General features: G+C 33.9%; 2 protein-coding genes across 15 annotated transcripts in view; one reads left to right on the top strand and one right to left on the bottom strand.

Annotated features, from left to right (window-relative positions):
• LOC108102314 (twitchin) overlaps positions 1 to 4,594 on the top strand; it is a 46,539-nt gene extending 41,945 nt beyond the window's left edge. For 13 of the 14 annotated variants that reach the window (XM_017207088.2, XM_041818581.1, XM_041818582.1 and 10 more), the window contains 6 exons: positions 206 to 1,248; positions 1,856 to 1,912; positions 2,499 to 2,599; positions 2,653 to 2,791; positions 2,863 to 3,165; positions 3,450 to 4,594. In XM_017207088.2, coding sequence (XP_017062577.2) covers positions 206 to 1,248; positions 1,856 to 1,912; positions 2,499 to 2,599; positions 2,653 to 2,791; positions 2,863 to 3,165; positions 3,450 to 4,084 — 2,278 coding nt within the window. In that variant the 3' untranslated portion in view covers positions 4,085 to 4,594. The remainder of the gene's footprint in view (positions 1 to 205; positions 1,249 to 1,855; positions 1,913 to 2,498; positions 2,600 to 2,652; positions 2,792 to 2,862; positions 3,166 to 3,449) is intronic. The other variant, XM_041818576.1, reaches the window with a different exon arrangement.
• Positions 4,595 to 7,056: 2,462 nt separating this feature from the next.
• LOC108102373 (mediator of RNA polymerase II transcription subunit 26) lies at positions 7,057 to 13,595 on the bottom strand. Its single transcript, XM_017207292.2, has 6 exons — positions 13,421 to 13,595; positions 13,108 to 13,220; positions 12,284 to 13,049; positions 10,799 to 11,449; positions 10,672 to 10,740; positions 7,057 to 10,232 (listed from the first exon to the last, which is right to left on the bottom strand). The coding sequence occupies exons 2-6, from the start codon at positions 13,171 to 13,173 to the stop codon at positions 7,378 to 7,380; spliced, it is 4,407 nt and encodes a 1,468-aa protein (XP_017062781.2). The 5' UTR covers positions 13,174 to 13,220; positions 13,421 to 13,595; the 3' UTR covers positions 7,057 to 7,377.
• Between the last annotated feature and the right edge of the window lie 946 nt (positions 13,596 to 14,541).

The following is a 14,541-nucleotide window of genomic DNA, read 5'->3' on the forward strand; positions in this document are numbered from 1 at the left end:
TTCTAAAATATCTGCAGCACTTTAAAATAGTAAATTCTGTATAATTTCATCATTCTTAATATCCCGGTACTCTTAGATTTAAAGGGTATAATGTATCCCTTAACTTATATAAAGTCCACGAGTAGAAGAATAACATATAAAAAATTCAAAAAAATCAACGCCATACTTCAAACCACATAATTTCCAATCCTATATTTAATTTTAGATTAAGCGGGCTATCACCATTTGCTGGCGACAACGACGTTCAAACTCTTAAAAATGTCAAGTCTTGCGATTGGGATTTTGATGTAGAATCATTTAAAAACATATCTGAAGAGGCTAAAGATTTTATAAGAAAATTGCTTGTTGCAAACAAAGAAAAGCGCATGACTGCACACGAATGTCTTCTGCATCCTTGGCTTACAGGAGATCATAAGGGTATAACACAGACAATTAATCGTGATCGTTATCTTGCTTATCGGGAGAAATTAAGGAAGAAATATGAAGACTTCGAGAGGTACCTGTTGCCCATAGGACGTCTATCAGAATATTCATCACTACGAAAGTTGCTTATGGAGAAGTATAAGATTCACGATGCCGTTTTTGATCGCCGTCAAGCAGCGCCACGCTTTGTAATTAGACCATCATCCCAATTTTGTTATGAGGGTCAAAGCGTGAAGTTCTACTGCCGATGCATTGCAATCGCAACACCTACTCTAACTTGGTCTCATAATAATATTGAACTACGGCAGAGTGTGAAGTTTATGAAACGGTATACGGGGGATGACTATTACTTTATCATCAATCGAGTAAAGTTAGATGACCGAGGAGAATATATTATTCGTGCAGAAAATCACTATGGCTCCAGAGAAGAAGTCGTTTTCCTGAATGTTCAGCCCTTACCAAAAGAACAGCCTAGGTATCGAACGGAATCAACTCCGGTTCGCAGACGTGAACCTTTGCCGTACACCTTCTGGCAGGAAGAGTCAGAGACGGCACCCAGTTTTACATTCCTTTTGCGGCCACGCGTTATGCAGGCCCGCGATACATGCAAGCTGCTTTGTTGTTTAAGTGGCAAGCCAGTGCCAACTGTTAAGTGGTATAAGGACGGTCGAGAACTTAGTAAATACGAGTATGCAATGACGCATTCTGATGGTGTTGTCACTATGGAAATAATTGACTGCAAGCCATCCGATTCAGGAAAATACAGCTGTAAGGCATTAAACTGTCACGGAACAGACGAAACAGAGTGTGTCGTTATTGTTGAAGGTAAACTTAAAAAACAAACAACTATCTTTAAGATCTCATATTTTTAAACATTAAAAAAAGTTACGCAAAGGGATAAATTAAAATTTAAAAGATATCAGACTATTAACTTTTTTGTTTATCTGTATATTATATCGATATGTTTATATTTTAGCACGGCTCTTAATGGTCAACATGGTTTTAGGGAACGCTGACCTACTGGTATAAATGCTTTCGTTATTCACTACATACTATTAGATATTATAGACAAAAAAGAGTACATACTCTTTTTTATAGAAATTGTATTAACCGGTTAATTTAAATTAAATATCTGGGTATTCTTTAACATTTACCATCCTGAAGAGAGAAATTAAATATTAATATCTATTTCTACATAAGATGAATGCCACACCTATAACACAAATAAAGTGTCATATAACTTTTAAGTCTAGTATTAATAATTTTGATTCAAGTTTTAAAGAGGGGTATCCTATTTTACTCACAATTTTTGGGCATGTAAGGGCAGGAACAACATAACCTAATTTTTATACATTGTGAACATTCATAAAGGATTTTATTTTAATGCATTCTTTCTATTTGTTGTACTACATTTTAATTCCACTTTTCCCAGGAGAATGGGTTACGCCTGAGCAGGCTCAACTTGCCCACAATTTTCTTTATTCAGGAGGTAAATAATATAAATACAATAAAATAAAAAATATAAATACTTTTTTAATTTAAGCATGCTCTTAGTACTTAAACTGAAGGCATTTTGAATTTAAATCTCACTTAAAAAAAGTGAATTTATAAAAACTTAAAAATGGACTAAAAAACAAGATTGCTTGTTTTTATTGTTAATTACTAAATATGTCTAAATAATTTAATTTATACCAAAAATAAAAAGCCTTTACGACATACATGAGAATTTATTTGGAGCTTTGTGAGAAAAATGTGCATATAAATAAATATCTGACTTATAAATTATTTTTTATAATAGAATATAATATTGTGTTTTATATTACAATCAAAAAAAAATTTTTTTACAGTATTTTTTGCATGGTAATGGCGATATTTATAATAACTTTTTAAAAATCTAGCACGACTATACATTACTTATTTCAAGCATATGCATAGCATATGAGACATCAGTTATATAAATACAACCATGCTCGATTAAAAACAATTACATATTTGAATAAAGACAAATGTATCAATGACATTTTTTTAAATATATACATATATTTGAACGGCATTGTTTCTATTTCCTAAAACAGATAGAAAATACATAGAACAGCCAATGAAGCCTGCTCCTACCCCAATAGTTACATCCCGCCAGTTCGCCCCACTTTCATCGCAGGGTACTTCGAAGTCTAGTGTAAGTTCTCAAAATTACATATCGTATCATCACCTATTAATTGCCAATTATAGAGCAATAATACAACAGGGACCATCACAAGTTCGTCAGGCACGCAAAATAGCATTTCAAACAAAAAGAAGTATGCGTCTAATAGCTTACAGGCGCCTGGAAGCCCATCTAGATCACGAAGTGCAACTAAAGAGCTTATACGTACGTACAGACATATTGATTTAACATTTATGTATGGTATTTACTAGCTTCTTATACCAAATTGAATTTAGTTCCACCAGATGATTCACTAATGTGCAAGCCGGAGTTCACAAAACCACTTCACGATCTAACTATTCGCGATGGGGACCAGTTAATACTAATCTGTCATGTAAAAGGAGACCCAGAACCCCAAATCACTTGGTCAAAGAATGGGAAGTCTATATCGTCTTCTGATATCATGGACTTAAAGTATAAAAATGGTATTGCAACTCTAACCATCCACGAAGTTTTTCCGGAAGACGAGGGAGTTTTTACTTGTACGGCCACAAATTCTATTTGTGCTGTGGAAACAAAATGCAAACTAACAATAATGCGTAAGTACTTGCGATTAAAGATTAACTATTATATAATATTATAATATATGCATATGTACACATACATACGAACACATAACAGTTCCCAATATTTCATAAATGTGTTCACACATTTTATAAAACGTTCAATCTAAAAGCAATCCATATTTCCACTAACAAATGGGAAATATTTCTTACATACATACATATTATATTGCTCACTCTCCTATTTGAAAAAACATTTTTTAATTTTCTTAAAAATAAATATTTTACTTTTTCTTATTTAACTTAACTTATGATTTTAGCGCTGGATAAGAGCTCGCCGAAACGAAAAATGATTGCCGGCGATAAAGCGCCAAAAATAGTCAGTCACTTGGAGTCTAGACTCGTGAAAGATGGAGATGCAGTTACTTTGGCTTGCCGCATTATTGGAGCTGAAAACTTCGATGTGGTTTGGCTGCACAATAACAAAGAGATAAAGCCAAGCAAGGACTTTCAATACACAAACGAAGCCAACATATATCGCTTGCAAATTGCCGAGATTTTCCCTGAAGATAGCGGCACCTACACCTGCGAGGCTTTTAATGATGTAGGCGAATCGTTTAGTACCTGCACAATAAATGTAAATGTCCCCGGAGACGAGCCCAAACATCCATCTTTTGCCAAATTTCCCATATCAGTTTCAATACTTGAAGGAGAAAGTACCACGTTTACTTGCGAAATAGATTCGGAACTCCTTAATTTAGTTTGGGTGAAAGACGGGAAGCCTGTTGACGAAACTCTTTCACGATACTCATTTACGAAGGATGAAAACCGATACGCTTTTACAGTTGCGAAATGTAACATGGACGACGTTGGTCAATACCAGGTCAAAGCTGTTGCCAAAAAGGGCGAAAGTACATGTGCATTCTCAATGAACGTTCACAACGCCGAATGTTAAGACACATTCGGAAGATTTTATACATCGTTAAACCAACCATTAAAACCTGCATATATATTATATACATATGTATTAAAAGTAAGCCAAAAGTCGCTTTCATCATTCAAACATATAAAAATGTACATAGACGTTTAAGTGTATAAATATATGTAAAGTTTATGCATTTTAACGATATCGTCCAAAAACCTGCAATATCAGATATTAACGTGCTCATACATAAATCGCGCATTATATGTAGCATTACTATTAAACGAAAAATAATTTCTAGGGAAATTTAATGTAATTAACTACCTATACATTTTTATATGTGGCATCAACTCATAGATACTGATCACTATATAGAGGTCTCAGCTACTTGGGTGACTACTGGCATCCTCAAAAAAGATCTATTACACATTAGTTATTCAAGTAGTTGAAACTTAATTCTCGAAAATAGTTCTGCATAACTTACGAAATTTAAAGACAAATGGCGAAATTGACATAAAAATAAATACATTTTTTAAATAAAAATGTTTAGAGTATTTGTTGGGGGACTGCAATCAAAATAAATATAAAAGGGCTGCATGATTAACTACAGATCGCTGCTCAAAAGTAAAGGAATTCGTACACCTGACTATTTTGCGATGAACATCATATATCAGCGCAAAACTGACGGTCTCTTCCAGGAAGTTACACACAGAAAAAATCTTCTCCAACTGAAGAAAACTAATTGGCAAAGATGAATACCTTATTTTCGTTTTGGAAAGGCTTAAGTTACTATTTTCTAGGTGAAAACAGTTTTAAGGCGGCAAGAGTTATAATTCAACAAAATTTACATTTAGCATAAACTAGATAGGTTTAATATCCCGTGTATATTTATTTTCAAGATTTTATATCATTTTGTTTTCTATGTGTTTAATTTTCAAACTTTATATTTAAGTTGCAGGTAGTTGAGATAGCGGAACAAATTGATGACTAAAGTTTTAAATGAGCAAAATTGTGCAAGATATGTATGTTTAGTTTCGAGATTTAATTTTCTTTACTTTATTATACCCGTTACTCGTAGAGCAAAATTTGACCTTTGGTCTATGATTTACTAAAGATTTTTAAATCGGAACATTATTTCTCTATTTATGAAGAAATATGGGTTATAAGGCCTCACATGAACAGTGACGTTACCATCAGTAACTTAACATACTTTTTCTAAAAAAAAAAAGGTGGCGTTTTGTGTATTTCCACTAGCAAAATTTATATTTTAAAATTATATAAAACAGTAACGGGTATCTTATAGTCGCGGCTCTCGACTTTAGCGTTTCTTCTTGTTTTAATGCTTAATACTTATGGGTAATTGTTACCAGCAGTTACAGAACAAACCGCTTCTAGTAAACCGGTTTCCAGTGGATATAACGGATATAACAACACAACCCTACATATTTTTAATATTAAGTATGTATGTATATTATGATGATTTGATTAACTTGGCCGAGACATGATTGGGTAACAAAGTAAGATCTATCTATTATGTTGCTTCCAATCCAAGAATTTTTCAAATATGTTTTTCGCTATGCACTCCTACATTTCCTTCTTTTTACTTGGCAACGGTATCACCGTAAGTGAAATGTTGAATTAATTCAAGCGAAAATATTAATGGCTCATTGTAGTAAGATTTTAATTGAAGGACTTGATGCCATTCCTTAAATTGCTGAATCTTGTTTAAGTTCTTATCAGCTGATGTGGTATAGGCAATGCTTAAAGATGATCGAGTCCCAGTAATCTCAGCGCCAAGTAATGGCATTTTAATCGTTGACTCCGTAGATTTGGTGGATTTTCGACTCATATTACTGAATTCATTGGATTCGTCTAAATCTAAATTGCGATTATCAGAACATCAGATTTATTCCCAGGTGATATTATGGGCGGGGATTTCTTATCAGACTTTCGGAAAATTTAAAATGAAAAGATTTCATCATTCTTTTATTTCGAAAATCATAGCGCCTATCGACCGTCTCAGGTTTTTCATCTTGATCATCATTATTGCTATCACTTAATGACGCCTAAAATGAATCTTCCTCTCTTTCAAATTTGACTCCAGAAATCCTTGCTATGGAACTTGTTTCAGTCTCAATTTGTAAACTGTATGTGTCGAAAATGGATCGTTTCTTTACTTCTCCTCCTTCATACTCCACGGAGGTATTTTCTACATCGCTATCGTCGTTAAAACTTGAGTTGCTACTACTACTATTATTAAGTATTCTTTCATTTATTTCTGCAGCGTCCGTTCTGCACAATTCGTGGTGAAAAAAAGTTTATTGTGAAGTTTAATGTCTAAGAGGCAATTTAACTATAAGTGATAGAATGTTCGGATTAAGCATGTAGGTTTTTATGAAGCTCCCAATGCGAATTGTTTTTTTCCGATTAAGCCACTCTAACGCCCAAAAAAAACAAAAATGCGAAAATCTCGGGAACTATAAAAGCTAGAAAGTTAGGCTTAAGAACACTGCCACGCCCACTCTAACGCCCACAAACCGCGGAAAACCGTGGCGTCTATCTATCGAATTACCAAAGATTTTTTAAATCGGAACAAAATTTCGCTATTTATGAAGAAATTTCTCAACATGCTTTTTCTGGCAATAGGTGCTGCTGTGTAAAATTCTACTAGCAAAATGAATATTTTAAAATTGCGTAAAACAGTAACGGATATCTTATAGTCGCGGCCCTCGACTATAGCGTTTATTTTTATGTTGATATCACATTTATTTTCATTAGTGGAATTTATGATAATTTTCCAGATAATATTGTATGTAATGTATAAAAACTGAAGAAATTGAATTCGCTGAATTATTTTTGCTTGGTGTTTTTTTTATTGTCATACAATACGATTGTATCACCTATGGTGATGTGTTGGGTAGAAAAGATGGGTTATGGTCCGTGGAAAAAACTGTAAGACAAGAAAGTTTTGGATAAAAATGTAGTAAATAAAACCAATTACAAACTTAGTGTATGTATACCTAGTTTATTTACAATTATTATACATTATTTTGTGTAACTTAAATTATTTGTTGAAAAATGTTGAAGTAAAAAATAAAAATTTTTAACAATAAAATGTAACAAAAATAATATTGCAAAAGCCGTTTTTCATAGACTTTTATATTTATTTTAATTTTGGCAAACGTACAATTAACCAACAGCGCATTGACCTCATTAAAGCTGACTAATCATACGAAAAACATGTTATTAGTTGATGAAAATTTTTCAAATTTGTTAGTGTGCTATACGGTCCTACATTTTCTTCTTTTTGTTTTGAAACGTTGAATTCATTCAAGCAAAACGTAAGGCAGAACTATTAATGGCTCGTTGTTATAAGATTTTAATTGAAGAACTTGATGCCATTCCTTAAATTGCTGAATCTTGTTTATGTTTTTTTCAGTTGATGTGGTAGAGGCAATGCTTAAAGATGATCGAATCCCAGTACGGTACTCAGCGCCAAGTAATGGCATTTTAATCGTTGACTCCGTAGACTCGATGGATTTTCGACTTATATTACTGAATTCATTGGATTCGTCTAAATCTAAATTGTGATTATCAGAACATCTATCAGATTTATTTCCGGGTGACATTATGGTCGGGGATGATTTAGTGCCAATTGATGCCGTCTTAGGTTTTCTTATCAGACTTTCAGAAAATATAGAATTAAAAGATTTCAGCATTCTGTTGTTATGAAAATCATCGCGCTTATCGACCGTCTCAGGTTTTTCATCTTGATCATCATTATCGCTATCACTTAATGACGTTAAAAATGAATCTTCCTCGCTTTCAAATTTGACCTCAGAAATCCTTGCTATGGAACTTGTTTCAGTCTCAATTTGTAAATTGTATGTGTCGAAAATGGATCGTTTCTTTACTTCTCCTCCTTCATCCTCCACGGAGGTATTTTCTACTTCGCTATCCTCGTCAAAACTTGAGTTGCTACTACTACTATAATTTAGTATTCTTTCATTTATTCCTGCAGCGTCCGTTCTGCACAATTCGTGGTGAAAAAAAAGTTTATTGTGAAGTTTAATGTCTGAGGGGCAATCTGTTGCCTTTGTTTTTAAATGGTACAAATGTTTTACTCCTAAATCAACAGTCTTGCTATGATCCTTATCTTGTTTTCCATACGTACGCCGATCACGGGTATGTCTAGACAGAGAGTGAATTCTGCATGTTTTTGTTACTAAAGTGTTTTTCGTCAGTGGAATTTCAGCTGTTTTTGGTGATTTTGTTATATCTTCCAAATAAAACTGGGTGTTGGATTTTGATACATCTGATGTAGTATTTGGTGAAACTTCTGTAATTGAATTTGCTGGAGAATTAATTTTGCTTGGCGTTTTCTTTATTGTCAATACAATATGATTACTGCAAGCTCCGCCGTCACCTATTGGGCGTTGAACTATAGCATACTCTTCGTTATTACAGTTATCGAATTCATTTTCATTATCATTATACGCATCATTGTCACTATTACTGCTGCTATTATTAAAACTTAGATTTGAAACGGATCCATTTAAAGACTTCTTAACCAGCGTTTCTTCCAAATGAAATTCACCACGTTCATGTCTAATCTTTTTCGTAGAATTCCGTAAATGTTGTTTTTTTTCTGAAGTTATCTCTGATTTTCTACCAATTGAACGAGTCCTTTTTCTTCTCGGCTTTTCATTCATGGAGTGATGAGGTTCTGTTAAACGGGAATATCTACTAATGTCAGAACTGTTACATCTAAAAGTACTGTTAAGTTGAAAAGGGTGTTCACTGCTTTGATGGCTTATATCAGCATCCCCAAAATGCACGTCATCAATAGCCAGTTTTAATAAATTATAACTAAAATCATTAGCAGAGAAGTCTAATGATTGAGATGAGGATGCTTTTTTTACGTTGGAATCGACCTGCAGTGGCTCATGGTTTTCATTACCCCTTTTTATATCAGAAAATGCAACATCAATATTAACGTTTAGCGGACTCGGACTATTATATTTGTAGTCTATATTGTTCTTGGACGCTTCTAAACGCTTCGAAATTATATGAGGAGCAGTCGATGAGTTAAGCCACTTAACCCTTTGCTTAGCTCGTCGACAAGTCGGTAAGCATTTGGCAACTCCAAGAAACGGGGTCATGAGAGATTTAAATTTTTTTGCCTTAAAAGGTTTTAATAGTTTTAAAGAACTTAGATCTTTTTTTATTCGATCTGCTGTTAGAAGTCCATATTTAGGAACAACATCAGCTCCATTGGTCACTGTGTATGATTCCAAAGTATGTAGAATATCATTTTCAGGTTGAAAGCTAGGATACGTGTCCACACTATCCCAATTTCCGTTTATATTTGGTATGTAGAAATTATGCAATGCATTTATGTGAAAACGGGTCACATTGTTTGTTTGTATATAAAACCTTTGTTTAGCTATGCAATCGGGATCTTCTTGAACAGTGAAAATTGGTAAAACTGCATTTTGAATTTCACTGATATCTCTTTCTTGACCTTTACAGTCAATTTGAGGATCACAAACAAAATTTATCAATTTGATGGGAACACTTTGTGTAGATCCATTAAAAGATACGTTATTAGTATCTGTTTTCTTTTTTTTATCCTCCAATTTAGCTAATGGCTTTCGTACTTCATCCAAAATAGAGCACAAAGGATCTTCGTTATCATCATAATCTAGATCAAATATGGACTTAACTGGTTTTGGATAAATGTCACCTACTTCACCATTATCAGAACGTTCCAAAGCAAGAAATTGTTCTTCATTCTTGTGGTGAGAAATTTTCTCTTTATAATTTAAATCAGACTTTAGATCGTTCGTATTAGTGTCCACAGTGGAATTATCGGACTCCCCTAATGCAGTTTGAACTTCCTCAATAACTATGCACGTACATGGTACAATTTGAGCCTGATACATTCTCTCAATATCAATATCACTCGGTGGGCTGTTTAGGCTGTGAATTAGATGCATTAATTGAGTGGTGACATCATTAAAAGTTTTCGGCGCCAAGTTTTCTAAATTCATTGCTAAATGTATGTTTTGAACAGAATTGCTATTGCTATCAAATGAATGGCACTCCTTAATTTCTTGTGATTTATTACTATCGCGCGATGGTTCCGAAGTGGCGGTATCACTGTCCGTATTTGCAAGATCTGCAAAACAAAATATGTTTTATGAGTTTTACATACAAGTCAATTTATATATATTTTTAATGTGTAAATATTAGTACAGTGTGATTAATTAATAAGTGAAAAAACATTAAACAAACACGATGAAACCCTATTGTCATGTTTTTCAGATATCAAATAGCTAATACTGTTTTAAGCAATTTCGCCGTGAACATATGTGGCTCGACCCATCGCATGTTTAACTTTAACGCCAACTTTCTAGCTCTTATAGGTTCTGAAAATTTAGTTTTTCATAGTTATGACATTGAAGCTTACTTTACAATGTCACTTACAATCATTACAGCTGCTTACAAAAAACAGCACAGAAGAGATGTTTAGAAATAAGTATGAATTTCGAAATATAAATGTTAAATAAGAATCTTTGTACAAGATTATACTTTATCAGGCTTTATCTAGTACTTACCTATTTTGCTGGCAAAAGTATCATTCCCTGAATAAGATTCCAAAATATGTGCAGAATGTATTGATGTATCTGAAAGCATTCAGATAAATAATTATTTCGTAAAAATAGATCTATTACAAAAACTAACCTGAACAAGACGACGTTGGTCTTGGAAAAATAGCACGCGAAGTCAATTCCCGATTTGTTGACGAATTAGAAAGATTACTAGTTGACGATTGCATCGAAGTACTCAATTTTCTGCCCTGAATTTCATTGAAGAGTTCTTTCGTAGTCTTCACCTTCTTAACAGTTGATCCACCAAAAAATATTTGTTGAGACAGGCTAGATGACTCCTTAGCAATCAGAGCGTCTACACCTTTTGATCCTTTTTTTCTTCCACGCCTTTTTGGCATTTGGGACTGTGAAGCGCTTTCCAAATACCCAGTCCTACTATTTTGATCAAAGCCTATTCCAGCAGTAGGCGTAGGCATCTGAATTGCATCAAACACATTTTCAGGTTTCCTAACCTCTTCGACAGTTGATGGAGACAGACGGCTACATGATGCACTTGAGTCATAAGCAGTAGATTCAACCATTTTTTGTTTCCCCGAATCTTTGTTTTTTTCAGCCGAAAAGCTGAAATTGCTACGGCTCGAAGCATCCATTTGATTAACAGACTTAAATCGGCCAGTAAATGTCAACTCGCTTGACCCTAATCGAGTTTTTTGCTGCGAAGTAGCCATTGAAGCATCCCCAGATAAAATTGAGCTCATAGAACTGTTCGATAGAGAAAAAATGTCTGCAATATGGTGTAAAAAATAAAATGTATGAATTACAATATTTGAATCTAAGTGTTCTAATAAACCTGCTCTTTACAAAGAATTTCAAAATTATAATTGTATACGTTCATATCAACAAATTTGTAAGCCTTTTTTTTTTGCTATATTTTGACTCTTTTCTATTATAAGGACTTTCTACATTTTTCTCTTCTGACTAATATTAAATGTTGTCAAAAAAGATCTTGCGGTATTTTCGCTAGTTAGCGCTGAAAGCGCGTAGTTCTTGTTTTATTCGTCGCATCAGGTCATACTATATACTATACTATACTTTTTGGAAAGCTCATTTCACGCGCTAACACGTGTTTGATTGATTGTCTTTTCTTTTAAGTCGTTCGTGAGTTATAGCGTCGCAATCATGGAGCAAAATAAAGAGAAAATATGGCATATTTTACAGTACTGCTACGATAAAGGCAAAAATGCATCTCAAGCCGCCAATAAAATTTGTACAGTTTATGGACCCGATACTGTTTCCGTTTCCACCGCACAACGATGGTATGAACATTTACGTTCTGGTGTAGAGGTGGTCGAAGATGTGCCACGCTCCGAGTTTTTTGCCAATAGGAAAGCGAGCTTCTATGAGAGGGGCATTATGAAGTTGGCATCTCGTTGGGAACGCGTCATCAAACAAAACGGCGCATATTTGACTTGAATCATTATTGGAACCAATTTTATACCGCAAGACTTTTTTGACAACCTAATATTTTATAATTTTTCGATTAGATTTTCGATTATTAGAAAACTAATTAAATAAATGTTCATTTTAAAAAACTAATAACAAAAAAAGTAGATCATACCTGAATCACAAATTCTCAAGGTTTGTGTGACTAGCCCCTCTCTATCTTTGCATTTTTTCTCCTTTTTTACTTTTTTCTGTCGAGGGCTTGGCGTAGTTGGAATTGAAAGGGGTACAGGAACACTTAAGTTTGTTTTTCTTCTTTTCGACGTACAATTGTTGTCGTTCTCATCGGAATCGGACACAATGTCAATAACAACTGAAGCATCGTGTATCTTTTCAGTGCTGACACTAAACATTGAATTCGATGAGTGTTCAATGATGATAGGCTTTTGATTGTGAAGTGAATTTATAGAGTTATTTTCATCGCGATCGTACTCATTCATATGGTTCACAAAATTAAAAATGTTCGTATGAAGCTGAGTATGCAGACCCAAAGGCGGAGGTTCAGAAGTGTCGACATTTGAATGCATTTCCATTTGCTGGGAAGTGGACGATTGAGATAACGACAAATGGGCAACTGACTCGGCCATGTGGCTGACTGGTGGCATTGTAGCAGACTTTACAAAATCGGATGCTGGCTGTGAAGGCTGGGAAGCAGATTTAATGGAATGTGATACAATATCAGTGGCCATTTGCTGAATTCCCACCATTTCCCGCCACTTCTTTAACAATGACTTGGCACGTCGAGCCAGGTGCTCATTTTTAGTCCTTCTTCTAAGTTGATTTATATACTTTGCAAGTCTGGTGGCCTCCAGCTGTTCCTTGGTGATTGTTGTACCTTCCAGTGCAGATATAACAGAGAGCACAGCATCCATATTAACCACCTGAAGATATCGGACATAGATAGATTCATTTTTTTGTAACGGTAACACAATTTCTTACATCGTAGTTTTGATCAAGTGCCTGTGATAGATGATTGGTAAGTTGCTGTATTTGGTTTTGGTTCATTTATATCTTCCGAATGCAAAGCCAGATCCAAAAGTAGAAATGTAGAGCTTCGTTTAACATGCAAAAAAAAAGTTGGAAGTTGTTAAACAAATATAGTAATTGTGGATATATCAGGACAATTTTAATATTTTATTTCTTAAAACAGTAATATTTCTAATAAAATATGGTTCCTGGAGACCCAAGTACCGTAATTAATAATATAATGCAATGTCTATAAAGATTCACATTAACCACTCTAAATGCTTACAAATTATACGTGGGCTCACAATTGAATTGTTCAATTTATGCTTTCTCAACACAATTCCTGTAACGCGGATGTGTATATACTTGTCACAAAATAATTAATTTAATAACTTATCATCGATTCTTCGACTCCATTACACTTCGCCATTTTCACCTTTGACAGTTCCACTTCGAGATGGGAAAAAAACGATGTTCATCGATAAATTTTCACGTGTGTTCACATATAGAGGCATGTTCAGACGTAGCCGAGAGTGAATGGGTGAAATACCAAGTGAGAATATGCTATAGCTCTGCATCATGCGTTATATTCAACATAACAACGTACATACGTATATATTAAGAAAATTAGGTTAACCGTATAATTTTTTTTTTGCGGAAGTTTAAAAAAATAATCTCCAATAGGGAATAGTATTATTTATGTAGTACGGTTTAATATGTTCTATACATAAATAAGTAGAAGAAAGCGTTTCCTGTTCCATTAAAAATATACATGGCTATATGTGTGTTATGATTAGTAGATTGTGTATTTTTGCTTTACTTTTATTTGCTAGTTGAACATAAGATTCCGTCGTTACAATTTTTACTGGCAAGCCTTTAGAAAGTTTCGCTTTATTTCAAAATACCACGTAGGTTTTTTAATTACTTTTTTTCTGCAGCTTGGTTTGCAAATGTGGCTTTGTTACGCTGCGTTAAAAAGTTCTGTACGATGTATTCCCATCCGGTTAGAAAAGTTTATAGAGACAACTCACAAGAGAGCTTTTGATCAAATTACCTGTTTGTATGATATGGAAAATCTGGTGACGCAGATTCTATTCCTGTCTATTTATATTACAGATATCAATGCAGTAAACAAAATTTTATGTTCGGTAAAATCTACTGTGTGTCCTGGATCTATATCTTAGCCAACATAATTTCAAAATATTACTAAACGCTTACAAACATTAATTTGTTTCCTTTTTTTTCAGATTCCTTTTTATATATTTTTTTAACTGTTATAGGATCCAGGAACTTAGGTGAACTGTAAGACTGTGCTGTCCAGTGTAATGGTATTTTAAGCTCCAGATACCTTTCAGAAATGTTATGTAAGGACTTTATGGAAGTAACAAAAAGAAAACAGGAAAGCTC

Source organism: Drosophila eugracilis, unplaced genomic scaffold, assembly GCF_018153835.1.
Source record: "Drosophila eugracilis isolate 14026-0451.02 unplaced genomic scaffold, ASM1815383v1 contig_340, whole genome shotgun sequence".
NCBI classification, from domain to species: domain Eukaryota; kingdom Metazoa; phylum Arthropoda; class Insecta; order Diptera; family Drosophilidae; genus Drosophila; species Drosophila eugracilis.